Source organism: Lytechinus pictus, chromosome 15, assembly GCF_037042905.1.
Source record: "Lytechinus pictus isolate F3 Inbred chromosome 15, Lp3.0, whole genome shotgun sequence".
NCBI classification, from domain to species: domain Eukaryota; kingdom Metazoa; phylum Echinodermata; class Echinoidea; order Temnopleuroida; family Toxopneustidae; genus Lytechinus; species Lytechinus pictus.
This window is the reverse complement of record NC_087259.1, coordinates 1438321-1465705: the sequence shown is the minus strand read 5'-3', so window position 1 is coordinate 1465705 and position 27385 is coordinate 1438321. Positions and strand designations below refer to the sequence as shown.

General features: G+C 37.5%; 2 protein-coding genes across 2 annotated transcripts; both read left to right on the top strand.

Moving 5' to 3' along the window:
* The first annotated feature begins 501 nt into the window (after positions 1–501).
* On the top strand, positions 502–23364 carry LOC129277184 (pre-mRNA-splicing factor SYF1-like). The gene is made up of 13 exons (XM_064110160.1): positions 502–598; positions 1440–1515; positions 1992–2078; positions 2677–2790; positions 3198–3284; positions 10272–10347; positions 15498–15607; positions 18719–18922; positions 19440–19556; positions 20114–20156; positions 20806–20923; positions 21239–21351; positions 22383–23364. The coding sequence occupies exons 1-13, from the start codon at positions 537–539 to the stop codon at positions 22451–22453; spliced, it is 1278 nt and encodes a 425-aa protein (XP_063966230.1). The 5' UTR covers positions 502–536; the 3' UTR covers positions 22454–23364.
* On the top strand, positions 5425–8046 carry LOC135156785 (uncharacterized). Its single transcript, XM_064110159.1, has 2 exons — positions 5425–7130; positions 7415–8046. The coding sequence occupies exons 1-2, from the start codon at positions 6359–6361 to the stop codon at positions 8026–8028; spliced, it is 1386 nt and encodes a 461-aa protein (XP_063966229.1). The 5' UTR covers positions 5425–6358; the 3' UTR covers positions 8029–8046.
* Positions 23365–27385: the final 4021 nt, after the last annotated feature.

Here is a 27385-nt window from a genome sequence, read left to right as displayed (position 1 = left end):
ATGGTGCGATCACGCGACATAAAATGTGAATAGGCATTCATGGTGTGATCACATGACAAAATGTGAATAGACATTAATGGTGTGATCACGCAACATAAAATGTGAATAAGCATTTATGGTGTGATCACGTGACAAAATGTGAATAGACATTCATGGCGTGATCACGCGACATAAAATGTGAATAGACATTCATGGTGCGATCACGCGACATAAAATATGAATAGGCATTCATGGTGCGATCACGCGACATAAAATGTGAATAGGCATTTATGGTGTGATCACATGACAAAATGTGAATAGACATTTATGGTATGATCACATGACAAAATGTGAATAGACATTCATGGTGTGATCACATGACAAAATGTGAATAGACATTTATGGTGTGATCACATGACATAAAATGTGAAAAGACATTCATGGTGGGATCATGCGACATATAGCTCTGTTCTATGGAAGTAACACATGCATATTGTTTTTTTTTGTGCGTTTTACAGGCAAGGGTGATATTTGAGAAAGGAACTAAGGTTGAATACATGAAAGTAGATGAACTGGCTGGTGTCTGGTGTGAATGGACAGAGATGGAGATAAGACATGAGTAAGTGAATTCAAGCTTCATTCCATAATTTATCTGTACAATCAGTCTGCTTTAATACTAGCCATGTTAAAGCAATGTCAACCTTACCAACAAGTTGATTTGTACAGATAGACAAAGATCAGGGCCCCATAAGACAAAGGTAAGCGATCAGTCGCTAAATGACATAGCCTATCACGATCATCGTTGCATGCCCATGTTCCTCAGTAGAATGAGTAGGAACCAATTAGAACTGTTGTTTCAAATTAGTGATAATCGCTAACTTTTGTGTTACACAGCCCAGATTAGCATAGCACTCAAAACAAGGTTGGATGTCAAATAGAACATAGCATTTTAGAAATTTGCTTTATTTATAAAATACTGACCATGGAATTGCCCTATTGAATACCTCTCTCCACAAGCAATTTTTCTTACATGATACGAAACTAGATAAAAAATGACAAAGAATTTTCGGAAGGTGTGTTGACTCTTCCTATGGAACCTATGGTAAAATGTAACCCGATTCTACTTGAATCTTTAGAATGTTCATTTGCATGCAATGACACTAGTCAGTCAGTCATGATTCATCCAGGGGAGTGTTTCATCAATATTTTTGTATGTCTTGAAAGTTGTCAGATCTGACAGTTTCTTTTGTTTTGATTGGTCGAGAAGCATTGTTACTATGGTAACTGTCGGATAAAACTGGACTTGTCGGATAGAACATCCGACAAGTCCTTTCATGAAACACTCCCCTGAATTAAATCTAGTGTAGTCCTCCACTATAGTGGTAGCCAGAATCAAGTTGTATTTGATTGGACATCTTCTTTCTGTAACGGGCCCCATGATTTTGATCTTTTTTTCTCAGAAACTATGACGATGCATTGAAGCTGATGCGTAGAGCAACCGCAGCGCCCAGTAGGAAGGCTGCTTACCACGACAAGGTAAGATTGTATTGTTGAAAAGCTACCCAAATCCTTGCATCTGATTGGCTCAGAACAAGTTGTCAGTAAAAAAAATCAATGACAAAATGTTTCTTGAAAGGCCCCCCCCCCCCTCAGTCTATTGAGTAGCATAGGCCTTATGTTTTGCAAAAGATTTATTGGGCAATATATCGCACCACAAATGGGGAAAATTATAAAGGGTACCAAAATATTTACTGTAAATGAAAAGGGCATTAAGGCCAGTGGATATGACATCCAAGACCAGGATGTTCTTAAAGTGCAGTTTATTATTCTTTGCAAAATAAATATTTCAAGAGACTTATCTTGCCATTATACAGGTACATGTAAAATGTTCCCTTGGTTGGCCATACACTAATGTCAACATACAAAGGTAATTCATAGGTTAATTTCAAATGAAGGTTGATATTAAGGGTATTGTGTAATTTTATCGTGAAGATTTTGTTCATTCTTTTCAGAGTGAGCCTGTCCAAAACAGACTATATAAGAACTTGAAGCTTTGGTCAATGTATGCAGATCTTGAGGAAAGCTTCGGAACTTTCAAGGTAAACGATAAATATTTTCAAATTTACTTTGAAAACATGAGACACCATTGCTATAATAGTGCTTTTCGTAAATTAATTCCACATTGAAAGATTGATTATTATACAGAAAATTGAATTTCAATAAATTGAGAAGAAAGAAGATCAGCTAAGTTTTTTGTCACATTACTGTTGACTTGTTAGCTTCATTATGTTGTTTTGTTCATTTTATGTATGCATGTACATGAGCTCTTCTCTGTTTTATTCATCTTCTTTTCTTTTCCCCCTTCTTCTCTTCCTCCTCCTTCTCCTCCTTCTTCTTTTTTTCTTCTTCTCATCGCCCTTCTCCTTCTTCCTTTTCTTCTGTTTTTCCATCTTCTTTCTCTTTTTCCTCTTTTTCTTATTTTTCTTTCTTGTTTCCCTTCTCTTCATTCAACTGCTCTTAGTTTCACTTTTACAAGACATTACCTCTTGCTTTTACCCTATTTTCCATCGTAATTCTTAATATATCCCTACACTATGTGCAATATTGATATATTATGTATTATCCACAAAGTGAAAGTCAAATGATCAATTAATTTTTTGAAATTAAAACCTTGAACTGTTCATGTTAATGCTTTAGAGCACCAAGGCAGTTTATGATCGCATCATTGATCTACGGATAGCCACGCCCCAAATCATCATCAACTATGGTATGTTCCTAGAGGAGAATCAGTACTTTGAGGAAGGTTTCAAGGTCAGTACCAAAATATAGTCTTGGATTCAAGGTGTTTGAGTAGCAGAATGCTGATGGCTACTTATCCTATGTAGCTTATCAAGTTTTATATTAGAAAATGGAAATCAGTATTTGGTGAAAAGGAGTTGGGTTTCATGTACTAGTATTCAAGAATACATGTATGTACTCTAAACCCAGTCTGTTTCATTTTATTGTGATTATTTGATTTATTTGAATTTATCCAATTGTTTTTACTAATTCTTTGATATACATATATGTTGTACATTGTAACACTTTATTTTGAAAATCCAACCTTTTTCTTTAAGGCTGATCAACAAATGAAATTAGTTTCTTACCTTCATAGTCATATTGTCACCCATTTTAACAAATACATGAGATTGGAATATCATTTATTTGATTATTTTCAGGCATATGAGAAGGGAATAGGTCTCTTCAAATGGCCTAATGTGTATGACATCTGGAATACTTATCTTACCAAATTCATGGAGAGATATGTAAGTCACGTTATCTTATTTTGAAGTATTCACTCATCAGTCTGTTGGTTAGTATGTGAGTGAGTGGGTGGGTGAGTGAGTGAGTAGGTGAGTAAATGAGTGAGTGGGTGAGTGAGTGAGTAGGTGAGTAAATGAGTGAGTGGGTGAGTAGGTGAGTAAATGAGTGAGTGGGTGAGTGAGTGAGTGAGTAGGTGAGTAAATGAGTGAGTGGGTGAGTGAGTGAGTAGGTGAGTAAATGAGTGAGTGGGTGAGTGAGTGAGTGAGTGAGTGAGTGAGTGGGTGGGTGGGTGGGTGAGTGAGTGAGTAGGTGAGTGAGTGGGTGGGTGGGTGAGTAAGTGAGTAAATGAGTGAATGGGTAAGTGGGTGGTTGAGTGAGTAGGTGAGTAAATGAGTAAATGAGTGGGTAGGTGAGGGAGTGAGAGAGTGGGTTGCTAGGTGATTGATTGATTGATGAAGTAAAAGAGTAAGAAAGTGGGTGAGATAATGAATGATTAAGAGAAAAATTGAGTAATTATGTAATAAAGAGAGTTGGTAAAGGATCGAATGAGAGTGAGTGAGTGAGTGAGTGAGTGAAAGTGTTCATTTGGTTGCTGTTAGGTGAGTAAATAAATGTAAAGTGGAAAGTACTTTAGTTAGTTGATGGTAATTGAGTTGCTTTGGGTTTTTGAGAGAGTAAAAATATGGTTAAAGTGGATGAGTGTGTAAAGCTGATTGGTGTGAGATATACCACAAAGGGAGTGATTGAGAGACATATAAATTGAGTTACTGAATGGTTGTGAAGTTTATATCACAATTCATGTACATAAAGTAACTGATTCTGATAGAGTGTTTTATCTTCCAACTGTCCCTTTGGACAGCTGTCCAACCATTTGTCCCACTTTGGGGGGTTTTGTGGTAGACAAGGTGGGTGTGCATATGAATGACATATATAGGCCTCCAGTAAGTGAAACTAGGGTATTCAGAGGAATAGTGAGTGAGTGATCAAATAATGTTTTGATGAAGTTTGGAAGTGAGTTATATGATTTTCATAATTATGGATTGGATGTAAATGAAATTGAGTTATTTGCTGTGTGATTCAGTCATAGAAAGAGGCTTCATTTCATTAGGCGGTGCTGCACCATCCCGAGTTTGCTAAATCTCGAGATTTTAGCCCGATCGGCCCTCTTCGCGATTCATCTCGAGATTCAAGAAACCCCGTCTCCACCATCGCAAGAAGAGCAATTCCTGTTCGAGCGAGGCAACAGGCCCGATATTCCGAGCATGCGCACTTTCGGATCTTGGAGTTTCAACGGCCCGCGCTTTTGAATAACTTCCCGCGAAAATGTATTCCTTTCACTAGCACTTTTGCCGAATTCGACCGGTGGTATGCCATACCTGCCAACCATTCCGATTTTGGCGGAATTATACCGATTTTTTGACCTCCATTCCGAATTCCGAATTTTAAAACCAAAATTCCGATTTTTGGGTTAATCAATATAGTATTGAAATTATTGAAACGGCTGTATGATGCGACTAACGTTTGCACGGCTGTTTGATGCGACTATTGCATCAACGGCTGGAGCGCACGGCTATACAAATGCGCTAGCTACGTACACAGAGAGCGCAACATGCACGCCGAACTCATATCATATCATCGAATCGAATCTGACAGCGACTTCAGGAACAACTGGTGAGTGGTGACCCTTTCTTATGATATCAACACCGCGCGTTCATTGCGTTCGTGTGCAGTTAGTTATAAAAAAATGGTCACCAGTCTACAAAGTTACTCATGCTGTATTCTGTACGTGCAGAGCTTCATTGGATTTTCCGATTTCGAGAAGGTAAGTTTGACTGTGATTTTACGTTTTATGATCATTAACTTTAGTTTTGTTATCGAATTGACTTTTACGCATGTTTTGTACTTTATATGTGGAATGATTGTCAATTTTTTGAGGAAGAAAAATTACCAACTTTCGATCGCAAGTTGAGCCTTCGGCCGGAGCCGAAGGCCAAATCTACTTGCTTCGCTTGCCCAAACTCCCGGCGGTGCCCGCCGAGTTGCTGGACCCGGGCGCACCGCAAGTGCAGTGTGGACATGGGTGCGGTCGGGCGCATGCAGCCGTTAATTTCTGCTCCGTTTTTGTCGTGGCTGAAAATCTGCTTCCTCACCATCAAGCCCTTTTAGGCTCAGGCTTATCCAATGTAGCTTGTGATATAACATTGTCCTCAGTTAGTAATCCTTGTGTGGTGTAACATGAATAAGATTGTCAATGTTTGGCTTTTTTTCTCTTGATCATCAGATGTGATAGTGCTTGATTTTTTGGCACATCAGTTTTTATTTTACTACAGTTGTCGACTAGATCTTTATCATAAAAAATATGCCTTGGCCCAAAACTAAATTGAATTCTTGAAATTAATTTTTGTCTCGTCTGCATAGCAGAGTGAGACTATAGCTAGGTGCAGCTTTTCTGTTGCGGTGGCGGTTTCGTCAATTGTCAACACCAAATCTTAACCGAAGGTTAATTTTTTAAATGTCATGAGTTAGAAAGTATATGGGCCTAGTTCATGAAACTTGGACATAAGAGTAATCAAGTATTACTGAACACCCTGCCTGAATTTTAGGTGACATGACGACGGTCAAAGGTTATTTAGGGTCAATGAACTTTGGCCATGTGGGAGGTATTTGTTGATTTCCCTCATAACTTTGAAAGTTTATGGATCTGGTTCATCAAACTTGGACACAATAAGAGTAATCAAGTTTCAATGAACATCCTTTGTTAGTTTCAGGTCACATGACCAATATCAAAGGTCATTTAGGGTTAATGAACTTAGATTATGTTGGGGGAATTTTCATGAATTGCCATCATAACTTTGAAAGTTTATAGGTCTAGTTTATGAAACTTAATCAGATAATGTGTTTCAATGCTTATTTTTTTCAGTATGTATTCATTCATATTAATCCTGTATATTGTTTATTGTCTTGTAATTCTTTTTATTTGTAATTCATGTTCATTTCAGTTTGTACTGCAAGACATGATGTTTTTCATAAAATCCATTTATCTTGATTCTTGTTTACAGGAGATTGCACATTCAAGATGAGCCATCCAGCCAAAAAGCGTGTACTGCAGAAGTATAGAAAAGAATATTCAGAGAAATTTCCTGTACTTACTACTTCAAAACTCGGAGAACATTTTACGTACTGCACATTGTGTTCAGTGGACGTGAACGTTGGCCACGGGGGAATCAGTGATATACAACGACATATAGACTCAAAAAAGCATAGAACTAATGCAGAGGCTACTAAAGGAAAGCCACTTACATCATATTTCACAACAACTTCAGATGTAAGCGTTATTAATGCGGAGGTTTCGTTTACTGAGTTCATCATTGAACATAGTATTCCACTTAGTGTGGCAGACCACTGTGGAAAACTATTTAAGAAGATGTTCCCGGATTCTCAGATTGCTCAAAAGTATGCATGTGGCCGAACGAAGACCAGTTACATTGTTGATACTCTCGGGAAAGACAGCCAGAAAAGAATTCTGAATAGCATCAGGGAGTCGCCGTTCAGCATGGCCACTGATGGTAGTACCGATTATGAAGATGTTAAGTTATACCCAGTGTGTGTGAGATACTTTGATCCCAAAGAAGGACAAGTCATGTCTGTACTTCTGTCACTCACGGAGTGTGCCAAGCCATCAACTGGAGAAAATATCTTCCTGCTTCTTCAAAATGAAATGGACAAGTTCGAAATTCCCTGGAAAAACCTTGTGTGTTTTTCTGCTGATAATGCATCGGTGATGCTTGGAAAGGTGAAAGGAGTTTCTGCGTTCCTACAGAAAAAAACACCATCCTTGTATGTTGCAGGTGAGATACCATACACGTAATTGTACTAATAGATTGCTTTGAATAAAATTGTAAATTGTGAAAATGAAACTGAGAAAGTAACTGATTTGTTCATTTCTATTTATTTGCTCAAGTTGTTTATTTAATTGACTTTTTTTTGGGGGGGGCAGAGACCTAGTAAATAGTTATCCTGTTAAGTCTGTTAGTCTGAATACTCATGCAATAACACTATAGTTTACAATAATGCCAAATTATACAATGGAAAAAAAATTATATCCATATAATTTCCTGTTTTACCAATACAGGCTGCCCTTGTCACCTGATGCACATTGCTGCAGAGAGAGCATCAAAACATCTTCCAGTCAAGATTGATGATCTACTCATAGACATTTTCTATCATCTGGAAAAAAGTAGTAAGAGGAAGCAGTCATTTAAAGCCCATCAGGAGAAGACAGGTGCCCCTCCTCATAAGATACTGAAACATGTCAGCACTCGTTGGCTGTCTCTTGGACATTGCATTGCAAGATTACTTGAACAATGGGATGCATTACTATCATTCTTCACAGAAGAAGTTGCCAAAGAGAAAACTACAAACAAAAAGCATGTTGAACAGGGCTCATCATTGTCAAAGCCTGCCTCCCTGACACCAATGAGTGATACTACTGCTGTCAAACAGAAGTCGGCTGTACTGCCTTGCACCAAGCGACCAATGACTGAAGGTGGAAATCCTGCAAAAAACAAGAAACAGAAGTCTTTGTCTTGCCTGCCTGGCTCTAAGAAACCAGTAACTTCATCTGCCAAGCCCAGCAAGAAAAAAGACATTGCAACTTCACAGTGCCAAGATACATCAAGTTCTCAGAAAGCTACAAACAAGGAGCATGCTGAACTGGGCTTTTCATTGTCAAAGGCGCCTCCCTGACACCAATGAGTGATACTACTATCAAACAGAAGTCAGCTGTACTGCCTTGCACCAAGCAACCAATGACTGAAGGTGGAAATCCTGCAAAAAACAAGAAACAGAAGTCTTTCCTGCCTGGCTCTAAGAAATCAGTAACTTCATCTGCCAAGCCCAGCAACAAAAAAGATGTTGCAACCTCACAGTGCCAAGCTGCATCAAGTTCTGTGTCTGTGTCAAGTAGATCAAAGACCTGTGTTGCCAGAAATCCATTCTTTCCAAGAGAGCCTGGTGTCTTGACAACTGGAACATCAAATAAGCCTTCAAAGTGTTTGTCATCATCGTCAAGTAATACTTCAAGAAAGTCAACTTCAAAGGGGTGTACTTCTGCCACAAAATCTTCAATAACAAACACTGATACCAAGCCTCAGCGTGTAATTTCTAAGATGACTGATCCAAATGTCAAATTGTGCTGTTTGTTCTTAAGCAAAACATTGCCGTTGTTTGAGGAGAGCAATGTGATTCTTCAGAAGGATGAGCCTTGTATCCATCGCTTACACAGTACAATGTGCTCTCAGCTCCGTGATCTTTTGGTAAGGTTTGTCAAACCTCAAGTGATAACATCACAAACTAATGTGTATGAAGTAGACTTCACTAATGAAGATAACCAAAAGAGTGATGATGAGTTGTATGTGGGTCAAACAGTCAGAACATTTATTCAGTTGAATGGACAAGAATGTGATCTGAAGAACTTCTACAAATGTGTACGAAGCTATTATGTCACCGCCTGTAGCTATATGGTCAAAGCTTACCCTTTCAAAGAGGGAGTCCTTCAAAATGCTGAAGTTTTGGATGTGTCCAAGAGAAATCAAGTAACACTGAAACAATGGCTATACTTTGCTGACAGATATGAACATTTGCTTGGAGATGAGGAAAGAGAGAGCATAGAGGAAGAATTCTGCAGGTTTCAGGTTGATTCTCTAGATGACATTTTGAAGCAAGAGAAGAGAGTTGATCAAGTATGGAATGAGATTTCTCAACTGAAGTTACCTGCAAGTGGTGGTGCAAGGTATCCTGCTCTAGTCCAGCTAGCAAAGATTGTCATGGTCATGTATCATAGCAATGCAGATTGTGAAAGGATTTTTAGTCTGGTTAACAAAAATAAAACTGAGTTCCGGTCAAGCTTGTCAACAAAAGTATTGGGGAATTTGATGACAAGAAGGATGGGCATGGTAGCTACATCTACACCCTGCTATGCAGTTACTCATTCTGCAGCTCTCTTGAAGCAGGCAAAGCAAGCCACATCAACTGGCCTGAAATCATAGACTTAAAAATACTTGTTGATGGTAAGATTGTTCTTACATCATATTGTAGTACTCATACATGATTGCACAATTGTCTTAGCAAAATAATGCCAATGATATTTAATAACAGACAAGAAATAATTGAAAGTTAGGTCATCCTCTGGTGTGGTAATGAGGATAAATATGCTGTAAAAAGTGTAGGGAAATGGTACATTTACATGCTGAAAATGCAAAGAGTCCCTATCGTTGGAGGGGGACACCCGCTCGGCGCCCGCGTCGCTTTGATTCTGATTTTTTATGATCAAAGGTTGGCAGGTATGGTATGCAACAATCCTCTCAGCTCAGTTGCGCTTTGCGAAGGAATAAGACGACACTGCTGTCAGTGCTGTTATTGACTATGACCATCGTCGATATCAGCGCCTTCCCCATCGGTCTGCTGGTCTCTCCCAAATCCATTCACTGGTAGGACACCATCGTTGCTGATTGGGGAATTGATGAACGCTATTCGTGATAATGTCTATTCGTGTGTATAAAGTTGACTTTCGCACGTGTTCGGTACGATCACGATGTGTTTATGTTTTGACCAAGGCGGAAGTGGAACGCGAATTGCATTATGGACTGACGTCATGAATAAATTACCCCGAGTCCAATCTCGAGTGCGTCTGCACCTACGAATTAGCGGGATAATTCGTGAAATAGCGCGCTATTTTGCAAATAAACCGGAGTTGACTTGGGATTGCAATCTCGAGATTAATCCTACGAACTAGCGCGATAATTGCGTCTCCACTGCAAACAATCTCAAGATTTTTCAGATCGGGATAATTTGCCGGATCAGAAATAGCGCGCTAATTTGAAAACTCGGGATGGTGCAGACAGCCCTATTCAATTGAGTGATATGAGTGGATACATAACCGCTAATCCTTTAATCCATCTTCAATGCTAATCCTTAATCTTATTCTTTAGGGAGGAAAGAAACTAGAGAGAACAAGAGACCTCTTTGAACAATGCCTTGAAGACTGCCCTGCTAAGTTTACCAAGAGTAAGTTGTGTTGTTGGTTTTTTTTTGATTGGTAGATATTCTTATTGCTAGGGTTTACAATAAAATGTGAAATGAATATTACTTTCTTATAAGGAATGTTTTACTTTTCAATTGGAGCATTCCTTTCATACAAGATATATAAAAAAAAATTATCATTTTATTGATATTATCTTGTCGATATTGATGATTTTTTTGCACAATTTAAGGACGTTCCACAGTTAAAATGAAGTCCATGTCATTTTCACCAAATTTTGTAGAGAGTTACTCTGGTATTTATGCATTATGAAAATGCAAAAAATAATATAGGTTCATGTGCTTATTTTGTTTCAACGGGTCTTCAAAGTCGCCGTATTTGAATGATATGCAATTTTGCGCAATTTAAGAGAATTTTGCCTCTCTTAGACCTCACGAATTCACCAAATGAGTTTAAATCATCTTCACTCAGCGGATATCGCATCAAACTTCATCAAATTTTCAAGATATATAACAAAGTGTATACCAAAGTAAGAAAAAGCCTTTTAATTGGTAAAACTATATCTATTTGGAGTCAGCAGCGCCCTCATTTGGCAAGAATGGTGCAAAAACTCGGAAAAAGCAAATCTTCAAAGACGTGAATCTACTCAAAAATTTGAAAAGTATTTTATAAGCTGCACTTTTTTCAAAATCCATGTCATTTTCATCAAATTCTGCTAATTTGTAGAGGTATACATATCGAAGGTGTAGGGAAGTTTAAAATATGGGGTCCATGTGCTCGTTTTTTAACTATGAGTGTTCAAAGTGATGCGAGTTGGCATCGAAATCGCCGAAAATGCGCCCAAAACGTGCAAAAGTCTAATAATATCGTCTAAAATGCGAATGGTTCCGTAGTTTTGCCCCCCGAACATTCAAAATCCATGTCATTTTCATCATACTCTCTAGATTTGTAGAAGAATATATTCTGAAGACATTAAAATATTAAAAATATGGGGTTCATGTGCTCGTTTTTAAACTATCAGTGTCCAAATTGTTGCGAGTTGGTTTGAAAATATTGAAATGCACCTAAAATGCGCCGAAAACGTGCAAAAGTCTATACCCTCTAAAATGCAAATGGTTCAGTAGTTTTGCTCCCTAACATTCAAAATCCATGTCATTTTCATCATACTCTCTAGATTTGTAGAGGAATATATTCTAAAGACATTAGAATATTAAAAATATGGGGTCCATGTGCTCGTTTTTAAACTATCAGTGTCTAAACTGTTGCGAGTTGGCTTGAAACAGCCCAAAATGCGCCGAAAACAAGCACAAGTCTTATAATACCGTCCGAAATGTATAAAATACGAATGATTCCGTAGTTCTGCTCCCAAACACTCAAAATCCATGCCATTTTCATCATACTCTCTAGATTTGCAGAGAAATATATTCTGATGACGTTAAAATATTAAAAACATGGGGTCCATGTGCTCGTTTTTAAACTATCACTCAGTGTCCAAATTGTTGCGAGTTGGCTTGAAAATATTGAAATGCACCTAAAATGCGCCGAAAACGTGCAAAAGTCTATACCCTCTAAAATGCAAATGGTTCCGTAGTTTTGCTCCCTAACACTCAAAATCCATGCCATTTTCATCATACTCTCTAGATTTGCAGAGAAATATATTCTGATGACGTTAAAATATTAAAAATATGGGGTCCATGTGCTCGTTTTTAAACTATCAGTGTCTAAACTGTTGCGAGTTGGCTTGAAACAGCCCAAAATGCGCCGAAAACAAGTAAAAGTCAGATAATACCATCCAAAATGTCTAAAATACGAATGGTTCCGTAGTTCTGCTCCTAAACATTCAAAATCCATGTCATTTTCATCATACTCTCTGGATTTGTAGAGGAATATATTCTGAAGAAGTTAAGATATTTAAACTATGGGGTCCATGTCCTCATTTTCAAATTATCAGTGTCCAAAGCATTGCGGGTTGGCTTGAAACAGCCCAAAATGCGCCGAAAACAAGCAAAAGTCTGTTAATACCGTCTAAAATGCGAATGGTTCCGTAGTCTTGCTCCCAAACATTGAAAATCCATGTCATTTTCATTATACTTTGCACATAGATACTTTAGCACCTGAATATTTCAAATATACAAAAATTTACATGGGTTCATGTGCTTGATTTTTTGCTATAGAGCTTCAAAGTTAACCCAAAATGGATGATGTTCTTAATAATTGCGCATCCAAAAGAATTTGGCATTTTTAGACCTCACGAGATCACAACAATGAGTTTAAAGCTCTATTAATCAGTCAAAATCTATAAATATTTCATCAAATTTTGCAATATGATTAATAATTGTATCCGTAAGATTGATAATTGATTTATATTGCTGTCAATTGTTTGCTCATTGAAGTTTAACAACACTCTCAGTTCTTAGAAATTGCGGGAAAGATACTCAACCTCAAAAATTTAAAATTTCAAAAACAAACGTGAGAAGTAAAAGAAATGCTGCACTTTAGTCAAAACCCATGTCATTTTCACAAAACTTTGCAAAGTTGTAGAGGAAGGTATACCTAAGAGGTGCAAACATTAAAAAATATGGGTTAATGTGCTTGTTTTCAAACTATCAACACTCTTATTAGAGCAAATTTGCTTCTTAAAACACCCGAAAACGCGCCAAAAGCTTTGTATCTATGTGAGGAAAAATTCCGAACCACTTTTCCATTTATTCAAACTCGGGGTCCGGCATATTCATCATACTTTGCGGCACTTCAGAGAAACTATTTTGAAATTGTAGAGGAATTTAAAAAATGGTCCATGGAATAATTCCAGTTTATTAGCTTCATAAAATAACACATCGGATCTGCAGTTAGTAAAGATAAGGAGAAAAATCAGCTCACAGTACAGCTGATTAATCACTAGTTCATCCATTGTGACGTCAGCGCGCAGTGTAAAATATGCGCAGATCATGATGCGCACAAACATAACTGTGGAACGTCCTTAAGTCTCTTTTACAATTGATATAAAACATTGATTTATATAAAGGGAGATACTAAAGATAATCGAATGGTGTTTCTTGTGACTTATTATGATTTCAGTTATTGAATTCAACTAATGAATACAAGATTTATGTATGGGAGTGAAGACTTGCCTTAATAACTATTATGCAGTGTGTCTCTAAAAAAAATAAACCCAACTTCAACGGCAAATTTTCAGAAAACTATAAAATATTTACACATTATTTTTTTCATGGTTAGATAGTCCAATAAGTCCTCTGTCCAATTATATCACTTAGGTTATGTAACTCTCATGCATGACTGAGCATGATTCAACTTAGTGAATGGGTGTGAAATCATCACTGTGGCAAGTTAGAATTGCACTTTGATTGGAAGTTCATCAATCAAATGACATAGGAAATGTCTGATTTCTTACGAGCATAGCTTAGGGATGTGTTCCCTCGACATGACCGCCATTCCTTTCGATGCAAAGCTCGCAACGCCTCCTCATGTCCCTGACAGCACGCCTGATCATTCCCTGATCTTGTCGTAATCGGTTCACTTCACCTGTTATCCGTTGCCTCAGCTCCTGAATTGTGGCCGGTGGGGTTTGGAACACATTCCTTTAAGAGACCCCCAAAGAAAGAAATCGCATGGTGTCAGATCTGGTGAATGTGCAGGCCACTCAACTGGGAAATGAAGAGCAATGACGCGATTGCCAAAGAGTTCAGTCAAACGATTCCTCACAGCAATAAGTCTGTGGGCTTGGGCCCCATCCTGAGCCCACCAGGCCCTGCGGAATGCTCCACGTCGTTGTCTGGGGAAGATCTGTTCCATCTTAGGCACAATAAAATTGTTCAGCATGTCAAGGTACGCCCTGCCATTGATGTTGCCTTAAAAAAAGTAAGGTCCCACCAATGAACCATTGCCACAAAGACCAATCCAGATACTCACTTTCTCCCTGCTCATGTTCTTATTAAAAGCATATCCCGGTGGATGATGGAGTTCAGCATACTCGTGCTCATTGTGGGTGTTTACCATTCCATCCATGGAAAACGTTGCTTCATCCCCGATGTTAAAACTGGAGGAACTGTCGATCTCGGTTGCACCGGTTCACAAACCATTGTGAAAATTGAAGTCGTCTGGGAAAATCAGTTGGTAGAAGTTGGTGCTGAACATGAACATGATATGGATGGAGATGCAAATCCAGTCTTGCTATTCTGTTAAAAGTTGCATGTGGTATTCCGGTATCATTTCTCCTGGTGCTTACGCGTGGGTTGGCTTGGATGGCCTCTCTTACCACTTGGATGTTTTCGGCAGACCTCCCAGTTCGTCTGGCCAGAGTGTCCTTTATTCCTGTTCAAATAGGTTCCGTGACCAGCATACTTTCTCACATTGTACCAGATGGCCCTTTTTGTTGGAGGCTGCCTCTCGGGGAACTGCACCTGAAAAGCCTCTTGAACTTCCATGAAACTTCTTGTTTCCTGGTATCGAGTTACCAGGAATACTCTCTGCTCAATTGTCAACTGAACCATGTTTGGATAGCATGTGAAGTTTGCCTGTGTTAGGAACAACCTTTGCTGAAGTTGTTATGTAATCATAGGCCTAACATGTGACCAAAATTTTACTTCAAATAGGCCCTGAATGCATGACAATAGCAAGAAATAACTTGCCACAGTGATGGCTTAATCATAGGCCTAACATGTGACAACATTTAACTTCAAATAGGCCTTGAATGCATGACAATAACAAGAAATAACTTGCCACAGTGATGATTTAATCATAGGCCTAACATGTGACAAACATTTAACTTCAAATAGGCCTTGAATGCATGACAATAACAAGAAAATAACTTGCCACAGTGATGATTTGACACCAGTTCACTAAGTTGAATCATGCTCAGTCATGCATGAAAGTTAGATAACCTAAGTGATATAATTGGACAGAGGACTTACTGGACTATCTAACCATGAAAAAATAATGTGTAAATATTTTTTGTTTTCTGAAAATTTGCCGTTGAAGTTGGGTTTACTTTTTTAGAGACACGCTGTAGACTGCATCTAAAGGCATTAGCTTTGTGCTTGTGGAAAAAAAGTAAAATTATCACACAATCATATAACTGTTCTCATGAAAATGACTTAAACACAGTTTGACTGAATGTATTAAATAATGAAACTATTCTGATATCTTTGTTGAATAGCTTTGTACCTGTTATATGCGAAGCTTGAAGAGAAGTATGGTTTATCTCGACATGCTGTGGCTGTCTATGATAGGGCTACCAAGGCAGTGCTTCCTGAAGAACAGTATGAGGTATTTATGCTGAAGTTTGATGTTTAAATATACTTTGTGAAAAAAGGGGCAGGATTTGGGGTTTTTATGCCTTCACCCACTGTGTTTTGGGGACATCCATCCTGTTTTTACTCTCGTCTTGCAATTAATAAGGACAGTATGACAAATCAACTTAAAACTTGGCCATAGTGTGCTTATAAGAGTGATAATTATTTGAGGTGTTTTGGGTATTGATGCCAGGGGTCACAGAGATGTGAATCAAACCTAAGTTTTTGCTCAGGAGACTTGGCATAGATATGGCCTCAGGCTGAAGATGTACATGGCCTATGTTGGTTGTTAGAGTAATAACATCCAGAATCATAAATCATGGAAAATGCCTATAAATACTGAATACAGTCCCCAGGTGCATTGTTGATCACCCATTAAAAGACCAATACACACATCTGTACCTTCTAACAATCATTAGTACTCTGTAAACTTGTCTCTAAAGACCATCCAAGGGAGACAAGAAAAATGGTCTTAATGAACAGATTGTCTATATGTGACTTGCCACTACAAAACCAACAATGAGTTGCCCATAATGAATTCTGTGATTTTTATTGAGCTTGAAAAATCCACATCCATTTAAAGGGATATGTAACTTGTCTAAATTGATCATAAATAACCCACATATGGACTCAATTGAATGCAGAAAAAATCACTGAGAGCTTGAAATAATAAAACAAGGTTTGAAGTTCGGGGTTCACTCAAGCATGAGATGTGTATACTGTGCAATCGCACTGTTGTGTTCTAAATTTACAACTTCAAAATTTGACAGTATGAGTAAGAATAATTATTTTTCCAGATAAGCTAATATAAATTTTTTTGGTTCTTGAAGACAAAATTATTGTTTTTGCCGTTTATACCTTGGTCACATTTGCTCTACGGCGGCCGTAGATACCTGAATTCGAGAGATTTCTGCGGCAGCCGCAGAAAATCTGCGGTGGCCGCAGGGTCGACGTACGGCGGATTCCTACTTTTTACAGGCCGTAGAATTTTAACTCGGAGTTATAACATTTTTTCTTTTCTACGCTTGCCGTAGAAATTAGACTAGCCGTAGGCATGGCGTAGAACGGTCTACGGCGGCCGTACGTCGAGCGTACGGTGGCCATGCGGCTGCCCTCGTGTTTTTCTTCCCTCCTTTCCCCTTCTCCTTTTGTGTTATCTGCTCGGGAGCCACCAGGCGCGTAGTTATAATTTTGCACCTCGGGGGCCCCGACCTATAATTTTGGCCCATATGCATGTGTACTTTTTCGGAAAAAAATGGCGACCCCTCCTCGTCAGGCAAACAGGTGCCTTAAATGAATGTTGAATTATCTTATTTCATAATCACATGAAAGAGGGCAACTGCAGACCACTTTTTAATGATGACTTAATAAAATGCAAACTATCCATGAATATGATGTAATACCACTTTTTTTTAAGAACAAATGTGACCAGGAAGCACAGATATTGCCCTTTCACCAGCGGCTAACTTTGGCAAAATATGACGTTATTATAATTATCATTATTATTATTATTATCAGGGGGAGTTAAATGCTGATTTTTGTTGTTGTTTCCTAGGGTGTAGTTCTTACTTAAGACTAACGCATTTATTAACATCTTAACTTTATTCATACAAACAAGTTAACATGGTTAAGGGAGATTTATTTCATAAGTCCAAATAAATAATGCGAACGCGATTTTTGATAGCTTGTGTATAGACATGAAAATAGAATATTCTGAGCAGTGTTGTAAAGATGAGTAGGATGGGTATCTATCTATCTGTCAGGGCGATCTGAAAATAGTCTATATTCCAAAATGACCCAAAGTTTGGAAATTCTAAGCATTATTGGTAATCATGAACAGGATGGGCACTTAAAAATTATTCGATGCGAGCGCGAAACGCGAGCTGAACTTTTTTGATATTCCGTTCCAAAACTAGACATTCTACGCAATTTAGGTAATCATTAACAGGATGTCATCTAACTAATCATTCGATGCGAGCGCGAAGCACAAATCACACCAAAGGTCGAATTCCCCCCCCCCCCCCTTCCTAAGTCGAACATTACTGATCCTATAATATTCAGATCAGTGTCGAACATTAATTTGGCGACCCCCCCCCCCCCCTTCCTAGGTCGAACATCAATTTGGCGCCCCCGCACTTTTATTACACCTCCCCCTTTTCTCTTATCTCCTTTTCCCTTCTTCTTGTTTCCTTCTCTCTTTCTTTTCTCTTTCTCTTCTTTCCCCCTCCTTTTTTATCTCCCTTTTCTTTCCCTTTCTTTCCTTCCTCTTTTTGGCGCCCCCTTTTCGCCTACCAGGGGACCCAGGCCCCGAACCCTCCCCCCTCCCTCCTGCCCAGAATACGCGCTTGGGCATGGTGCGACACTTTGAAAACTTTCTAAAATGAAATGTCTAATGTAAAATATCATGATGAATGTGACAAGCAATTCATGGTATACCATAGAGATGTCTCTATGTGGTATACTGACTGTATAGTCCCCCTGTGGCCGCCGTGGGGCGCCTTGCGGCCACCTCGCGTCTGCCGTAGTATTTGTCAAAAACCTACGGCCAGCGCCGGGTCGCCCAAGGGCGGCCGTACGTCATGATTTCAAGGACAGACGTCAGCCGCAGATTTTTTTTCCCCATAAATTAAAAAATACGCCGTGCGGCGACCGTAACATATGTGACCGCTAGAGTAAGTGGCCGTGGAAATTCTGAGGCGACCGTAGAATTGCTACTCGCCGTATAAATATTAGAATCTACGGCGGCCGTAGCAAATGTGACCAAGGTATTACATAGAACCTTCCCGGGCAACTTGTTTTGGGGGTGGCTGGTTGCATATGTACAGATTTACGTATACATGTTTCAATGCAGAAAAAAAATCAAAGAAAACTTGTGGTCTATGAGGTGGCCCTTCTATACAGGGTTAAACTACAATCAAACTTAACTGTAAAAAACACCCAAGAAAGATGGTGGTCTTTATGAAAGTGGTCTTTATGAAGAGGTTCATGCAATACATGTTTCAATATAAAAAAAGAAAACCAAATGACCTTTGCTGCAAGAGATTTGATTGTATTAACACTACTATCATTATCATGATATCACCAGATGTTTAACATCTATATCAAGCGAGTAGCAGAGGTATACGGTGTTACACAGACCAGACCTATCTATGAGAAAGCTGTTGAAGTTCTACCTGACATTGAAGCCAGAGAGATGTGTATCAGGTTTGCTGATCTTGAACGTAAACTGGGAGAGATTGACAGAGCGAGGGCGGTCTATGCTCACTGCTCACAGATGTGTGATCCACGCGTAAGCTTATGATATTTTCATGAAAAATATTTGTTTATTGTTATATGATTCTCCCTCTTCTATCAATTTGAAATAGAATATTGGATTAATAGACTTTTTTCTGATGAAATTCAAAGTATATGCAAAGATTGTGATGGCTGCATGACATTCATATGTTGGCTTATCTCGTTCTTGGAGAAAGTTCAATCTTATATTTGAACCAGAAATGTTTTATTCTATTGAGAATATGTAATAAGAAGTGAAAGTGATATATTTAAAAGTCTAAGCAATAAACCCTTCATACTTGATTTATGTATTTTCTTCATTTCATCATGGATGGGACACTGGCGAAGGGATACCGGTACTTCACAAGAGGGGTACTGCATCGTACGCTATTCAAAACAAACATTTGTACATGTAGATATAAACACAAATGGGTACATGTATGTATAGGTTTGAATTGTGTAGGAATTACCACATGAAAATAACAGAATGGTACTATTATGAATTTAATTGTTTCTATATTTTGTTCATCCAGGTGACGGCAACTTTTTGGCAGGTTTGGAAGGACTTTGAGATCAAGCATGGTAATGAGGATACAGTCAGAGAGATGCTAAGGATTAAGAGAAGCATACAAGCCAAGTTCAATACTCAGGTATGTGCTGGAGCATGAATGTGTGAGCACACAAAAACTAATGAATGGGATAACTGGGAAATTAAAACGACATCAGCACATAGGAATTTGGCTAATGATGAAATAAGTTCCATTAAGACATCCGAAATATCTGAATTCAACCATTACAAAATTTCATCAGAAGAAATTCAAATATTAGGTTAATAGAAATAGATACCATTTGGACATTCAAATTACGTCAATGGGATAGGTATTACATGGAAATTTGAAGAAATTGATATTTGGCTTGATATATCAATCCCACTTGACAAGTGTTGAATGACACTACTATGAAACTGTAGTGTATCTGATTCCAAGATTTTAGCATTTGGGTTTAGCCCATGTGGTATTGGACAGTCAGGGATGTAGACAAAGTGCATGAAAAACATTTTGAGAAGCTGTTCTATTCTCTGAACCAATCAAGATTAAATATTATATATGGCTAGCTGGAGGTGTTTGTTAAGAGATATAAGATAATGTTCATGTCACTGTCTTCTGCTAATATAGTCTGATTTGTTATTGTTTTGATTTTATTTCAGGTGAACTTCATGTCAGCTCAGATGATTGCTGCAGAAGGAGCATGTGAGTAGGAGTGTGGTGATTCATTTCAAGCTATTAAAGGCTACTTTCAATTTTGTGATAAAATAAGCACAATTTTATAACATCATAACTTCCTTACTTTACACCCGATTTTTTATAAAATTTCTTAGTCTACATTGATCCAAATCAACATTTTTCATGGGTGGACTTGACGTTAAATGAAGTAAGCCTGGCTAAGTGGTTGTGACATAAATTGTTATCTTGCAGCTGCACTCACCAAGCATAGTATGCACATACACTTAATGCACTTGCGCTTAGGTTTGATTAGCTGGCCAACTGTGCTGCTACACGCATCATGCACTGCTTAGAGCCTCATATTTTGTAAAGCGCATAGAGAGTCTTTAAGTTGACTATTATGTGCTATATAACTTTCAAATATTATTATTATTGTGTAGCTTGACAGACTGGTTCCAACCCGATATTGCAAGTATTACAGGCTGCCAAATTTTCAAAAAACCTGGAAAAGACGGCTGCGAAATCAGAGAACGAAAACAATGTGGAAAATGATTGCCAGAGAAAAACACCGCATATTGATATCATTAATGAATATTTTTCTGTAACTTTTCTGTTATTGAAACCAAGGGCAGGGTGAACTCTCCATTCAATTTATGTTTGTTTTCATTTTCCCTAGCCAAACCAAACCAAGGTGCTATAGATGACATGCAGTTATTAGAACAGAGAGCTCAAGCACTTGCTGCAGAGGCTGAGGCTGATAAACCAAAACTCAAAAAGGACATTCTGTTTGTCAGGTAATATTATATATCTGGGCCCTGTTTCAGACAGATTTTACTCATGATCTCAAACACAAAGGAACATGTTCTTAGATGCTAATTCAGCTACATATTGAATTATCTTTTTAGCAGAAAGCATTGCAGTCTACTTTTACTTTGTGATGGTATGTTGGTGTTCTTTGTCAACTTCTTATTCACATCTTCAAAATCTTTGAATTGCCTTTTTAATAATGTTAATGTATCTTAATTATTTGTTCCTTAATTATTATGCACCATTCTCAAGTTTTGTCATGATAATCCAATTGATTGTGTGGGATGTTTCTATTAATGCAGGGGTGATACTGAAGCTAAGCGAGAGGCGGTTGCCGAGGCAACTAGAGCAGCTAACCCCGCAGAAATCAACATTGATGATGATGAAGATGAGGATAGTGAGGAGGAAGTGGACGGTATGTGAACAAAAAAATATTAGATTCTTTTCTTTCATTGATGACTGGTATATAATGCACAGATGAGAGTGTGTTGATGGCGCTGCATTACACTCACAAATATTTATAACAGACTTGTTAATACCCAGGGTGCCTGCAGCACCGCTAACTATCCTGTGCATTATTTGCTCTATTAAATATGCTTTGAATTTTTCCAAGAGCAGTTGTTAAGAACCTTTCCCAATTTGCTCAGTTTATGTTACCTTCAACTGTCAGGAGCAAAGTCACAAAGTATAATGCAATTAACAGTGAGTGCACAAACTTCTTCTCCTTTTCTTTGAAAGAACTCTCGTTTCATGTCATATCACTGTTCACAGTAACGCATGTAATGCATTCAGTGGATTCATAATTGATGTAACAAGTTTGGGCTTAAGAGCCATCTCTTTTTAAGGCATAGCAAAAGTTTTTTTTTTTTTTTTGCTTTTGTATTTGTATCAGAAATCTTTTTATGGGTCATTAACACAGGAAAACATGACATATATCCCCCCCCCCCACTATTTTATTATCCACACAACGTAATGGTTTTGTTCAAATGGCCTTACTCATTCGGTCCGGTTATTTCCAATTCGTCTAATGCTAATTCGTCCAAGTGCCAACTCGTCTACTATTATTTGGTCTACCATCTGTTCGTCCACTCACCACATGGTCTACTTTCATTTAGTCTTTTTAATATGCCATTCCATCTAATAACCAGTTGGTCCAATAGCCATTTAGTCCATATACCATTTGGTCTATTTGGACTAAGTGTTAAATTGTGCAAAATGAATGAAAATGAAATGGATATTAGACCAACTGTTATGAGGCGAAATTGTCATAGACGAAATGGTGATTGGACAAAGTGATAATTGGACCAAATGGTTGTTAGACAAAATGTTGATGGACGGAATAGCATTAGACTAAATGAAAGTAGACCATGTGGTGAGTGGACGAGTTGGCAGTAGACGAATTGGCAATTTACCATTCAGTCCCATATATTTATATTCTTGTTACAGAGGTGAATGTAGAACAGAAGACCATCCCATCTGAAGTATTTGGCAGTATCAAGGCAGACAAGGATGATTAGAAACATCAGACAATCAACGCAACAGGGACTCAGCTGCTAATCAAACAGAATTGCAAGTTGCAATTGAACACAAATCATCTATGAATTTGGTATTGCAACGCCTCATATGCCTTATTCAAATCTCAGTCGCATTTTGGAAAGTAGTATGTCCGTCATTAAAAAAAAATGAATCATGAACTTATACCTCGAAACATTTCTGACAAACTGTCTGGATAATGTTTCTCAATCATTGGCTATGGGAACTTAATGACATTCCATGTCTGTTAAAATCTATAGGAATCGGATTGAAATGAACCCAATCGGTTTAAAAGGTACATGTATTGATCAAGAATAATTGGGAAAAAATGTGGTTAGTCTCATATTGTCAAAGGTACTTCCATTAAAAATCTATACTTAAGTTCATCTCAAATGTGTATTGGTTGTGTTCAAGCACATTCTCATTCTCCTGAAGACGAGAAGAACACACTTTTCGAAACGTCAAGTTTGGGTGGTCCATTTCAGGACCTTTTCAAGACCAACAATTGAAACCCACTTCACTAATTGAATATCTATTTTGGGTCCTAAAATTACTCATATATTTTGCAATTAATTGCTCATCTACTGATTTCCTCCAGCTAAAATTTGTATTTTCTTGCATCTCCCCCGTAGAGATTCTTTTGTGTAAAAACATCCCAACATCAACCGTTGTGTAGTACGCTATGCTACATGTACATACATGCACTCATACATTTATACACTTTGTGGTAAAAGGCATTAAAGGTCAAGTCCACCCCAGAAAATTGTTGATTTGAATCGATAGAAGGTTTGAAGTACTTGCAGTTAGATAAAAATTGGAATATTCAAATTCATTATCATGACGTAGTGTAAATTCAGTTATTTCATGTTAGAAATAAAGAACAATTTACATAGAACTAGTTGGTTTTATTATCCTCTTTTTCTTGTATAAGTCTGTTACTGTTAAGTAAAAGAAGAATTGTATGAGAAATTCTTTCATTTTTTATTCAGAGATTAATTGGTTGAAAAATACCAGTTGGTGAAATAAATAACAAGTAAAGGATTTTTATACTAATTCTAGTAGAAATAAAAGTTATAGATATTTCAAGTGAGTCCTGTTCACAACACTCCATTTAAATACCCAGACCAGATCCAAAATTGAAATTGACAAATCATATACCAATTGAAAGCTTACAAACTACTAAACACAACAATGTAAACTTTATGCATTTTACTGCTTTCCAGCTGAGTATTTGCTTAAGAATATAGCTCTAATTACTGGGCTTTGAAAATAGGCTTTATTGTGATTTTCACCAACCTTAAAACCACAACATCATGTTGTATTAGAAGCGTTGTGATTCCATAGGTTTGTACAAAGAAAAACTGGGTTATTTTTCTGCTTTTCATAGGTTTGTACAAAGAAAAACTGGGTTATTTTTCTGCTTTTCAGATGACGCATTTTATGTTCTTCACTTCTGTCACAAATATCTTTTTCATGCAAGCTACAGCTTTGGATGTGTTTTGCCATATTCTATTTCCCGTTTATTTGGCGCAGCATTCCAATTGTATTTGCAATCAGATTATGTGTAACAAATTTTTCCTGAAATAGCAATTTCTGCCCAACAAAGAAATCACAAAAACTGAGTGAATAGTTGTAGGTTTGGCTCTGAAATTTATTCAGTACTCAAATGGATATTTGAGTACTGAATAAATTTCAGAGCCATTTTCCTCTGCAAATTGAAGAAATAATTGAATTCATTATCTGGAAAATATTAATTCTTCTTTTCCTATACAAACCTGTGACATCACAACCCTCCTGACACAGTTTATGTTACAATTCAGGCCGTTAAGAAGCTCAATAAAGCCTAGTGTCAATACCCGTAACTTGAGTTTTTCTAAATCAAAATACTCAGCTGTCATATGGTGAATATGCATAAAACATGTTTTTTCACTTTGTAGCTTTACATTTGTCAATTCTACTTTTAGCTCCATTATGGGTCTTTAATAGAATGGGATAGTACATGTACATGTATGTGTATTATATCAAATGAAGTCTGAAGGGGGTGTATAGGAATCACTGTACGGTCAGTCAGTTGGTCCGTTGCAAATGTTGGTCGAACTACTTCCTCAACTTTTAACCAATTCTCATGAAATTCAGATCACAGAAATGATTTCAGTAGCATATAACAGTAGTCAGTAAAAATCACATACCATTTGTTTCAGGAAATGCTCCATTGGAAACCCATATCTATTGTGGTTGCAGTCCAAAATTAATAAAAACAGATCTTCATGAAATATATCGTTGCATGTTTCAATAAGTTTTCAATTACATGTAATTTTCATCCAGATAAAATTTACCCACATTATTTTATATTTCTATGCTTTGTAAACAAAAGAAACATGTTGACACCTGAAAGTTTGTAGAGACTAGTCTGACATAGCAACAAGTATACAGATTAGATTCATAATATCAGAGGGAGAAAACTCCAATTTGAATCAAAATGTCTGAAGTGATGAGTATAATTGCAACTGGTCTGCTTACCTACATGTAAATCATCTCTCAAGACATCTGAGCCAGACAATAAAGAGCTGAGATTGTTACAATTCTGCTATATGCATACAAAAGAACCATTGAGGTTCTATCTTTATGAAAGAACCAAACGAGGTTCCATTTACCCCCTTGAAAGAACACAACCCTTTTACAAACACATGGTATGTAGTACTGCCCTACCCTGCATATTAGTTATTTTAAATCTGCAGGGTTTTAACTTAAAGAGAAATCTTGAAATTATGAGGGATCATCATTTTGAATTGTATGATGTTGCCAAAGATCATGTTTCCTACTCTGTAGCTTTAGAAAAAAATATGGTATCGAAATCAAATTTTCTTTTACACATATATGTACTTGTATTTCTAACCTCCCCCCCCCCCCGAAAAAATTGTTATGCCCTACATGTTAATTCTTTTGTTGTTTTTTCTCTCTATCTTTTCTAAAAGTCCCCACCTTTCTGTTTAATGCATCCGCCCACAGTTAATAGGTACAGGCATTACGTTTCCAGGTTGTCCATCCAGCTGTCCCGTTTTTTATTTTGCGATAACTGAAGAACTCATGGAAAGACTGGCTTCATATTGGGATCATGTATACGTAGTATTCGAGTGACAATGACCTGATTAGTTTTGGGGTATAGAGGTCAAAGGTTCAAGGTCACAAAGGTCATTATATACCTTAAAACGCACTCAGTGTTCTTGTGATGAGTCGATAACCCTTTGGCAGTTTTAGCTGAATGAACAAACATCTTACTGTTGCTTCATCGACTTTTGTCCAGGGATTACAATGAAAATGAATAAAACCAGCAAATATCAGAATTTTTATCAAATGAAAGCCTATAATCCTCATCTAACATGATCATTATGCTTTAATGATAGCCAAAAAGGTCTAAAAATATATATTATTCATAATTATTCATGCATGATCGATCACATTTAGCAACTTGACGTAAAACAAAGGCTCTACTTTCTCTTTCACATGATATGAAATGTAATTTTTTGATAGCCAGATTAGATATTTTTTTTCTTCTTTCCAGCAAAGTTCACATCTCCTTTTACACTGTTGGTATAAATGTATAGTATAGGGGAGGCGGGAGGGTAGAGAGTCCCTCCACAACTATTGAAAAAGTGCCCCTTTAATCTTAGGACTCATTTTATTTGTTAATTGGTGTCCTTTATACGATGTACCTTCTAATTGCCCATTCTCATATCAGATAAGTAGCCCTTCTGCGAACTGCTCTTTCCCTTCCCGATCAGCACCAATTTTCCTTCGTGTTCTGTTCCCTTCTGCAAGTATCTTTTAATGGAATAATGCCTTTCAAAATGTTTTTCTTGCCCCTTTAGCTCCTATTTTTTCAGAGTGAAATTCCTCTCCTGCAGTGTGCCCCATTTTTACCTCTGATCAAGTGCCCTTTTTGGATATGCCCTTATTTCTGATGAATGCCCCTTATATTTTCTATTTTGTTCAAAAATTTTAACTGTTAATGTAAGGCATTGCAATTGGTGCCATTTTCTTTCTGATAGGGCAGTGGAAGGGGGGGGGCATTTCTCACGGGAATTTTTTTTTTAATCTACATGAAATTTGCCCTTTGTAAGGTAACACTTTTAAATCTGCACCATTTTGCACTTGAAATTGATGGGTGAATTTTATTCATCTCATATTTTATCCCTAAGAAGTGCATTTTGCCTCTCGTTTTACTGTGCCCTTGGAGAGGCAAAAATATGGCCCTATCCATCTTTTCCCACAATAACAAACCCTATGAATGTAGGTTATCTTCAAGCAATAGAAGGCTTTCCTGTGGGGATTTTCTGCCATCACTTTCTATGAAACAAAATCATTTTTTAAAAATCAGAGTTGTAATAAGTGCCAGAATAGACCACAGAGCAACTTATAATAAAAAAAAAATCAAAACCACTAGCTTGCTTAGTTTAAAGGTTGCATATTTATATTTTGTATTAAATTATCAGAAATTCCCTTCAAAAAAGATTTGCTCAACTTACATTACCACGAAACAGGCAGAAGCATATCTAATGGTGAAAATATCTGTTTCCCCTTCTGACATATACCCAAGTGTCAATTTTTTGCTTTGTTGCCCCCCCCCCAAAAAAAAAAAAAAAAAAAAACCCAAATTTTTGCCACCCCTGATCCCACATGCTCGAAGTTTTTGAAAATTTGAATACTTTTGCCTTTTGCTTTCTGTCAAGTTAGAGAGTGGTAGATATGCTATTTTATTGTTTTTCTTAAAGACAGGTCCCTTTACAAAATAAGAAGTACCCCCCCCCCCCCCAACACACACACACTATCAACTTCGCTTCCCCTGGTAAAGTGTACAAATATTTCCTTGGGACTCTGCATTGCATTGACCACAAAAGTGACTGCTCATCCAAATA

Bases quoted from the DNA above. Each gene is read 5' to 3' on its own strand.
- LOC135156785 (XM_064110159.1), top strand. From the start codon at position 6,359: ATGAGCCATCCAGCCAAAAAGCGTGTACTGCAGAAGTATAGAAAAGAA. The intron at 7,131-7,414 runs GTGAGATACCAT...TTACCAATACAG, and splicing joins ACCATCCTTGTATGTTGCAG to GCTGCCCTTGTCACCTGATG.
- LOC129277184 (XM_064110160.1), top strand. From the start codon at position 537: ATGAAAGTAGATGAACTGGCTGGTGTCTGGTGTGAATGGACAGAGATG. The intron at 19,557-20,113 runs GTATGTGCTGGA...ATTTTATTTCAG, and splicing joins AAGCCAAGTTCAATACTCAG to GTGAACTTCATGTCAGCTCA. The intron at 20,157-20,805 runs GTGAGTAGGAGT...CATTTTCCCTAG, and splicing joins GATTGCTGCAGAAGGAGCAT to CCAAACCAAACCAAGGTGCT.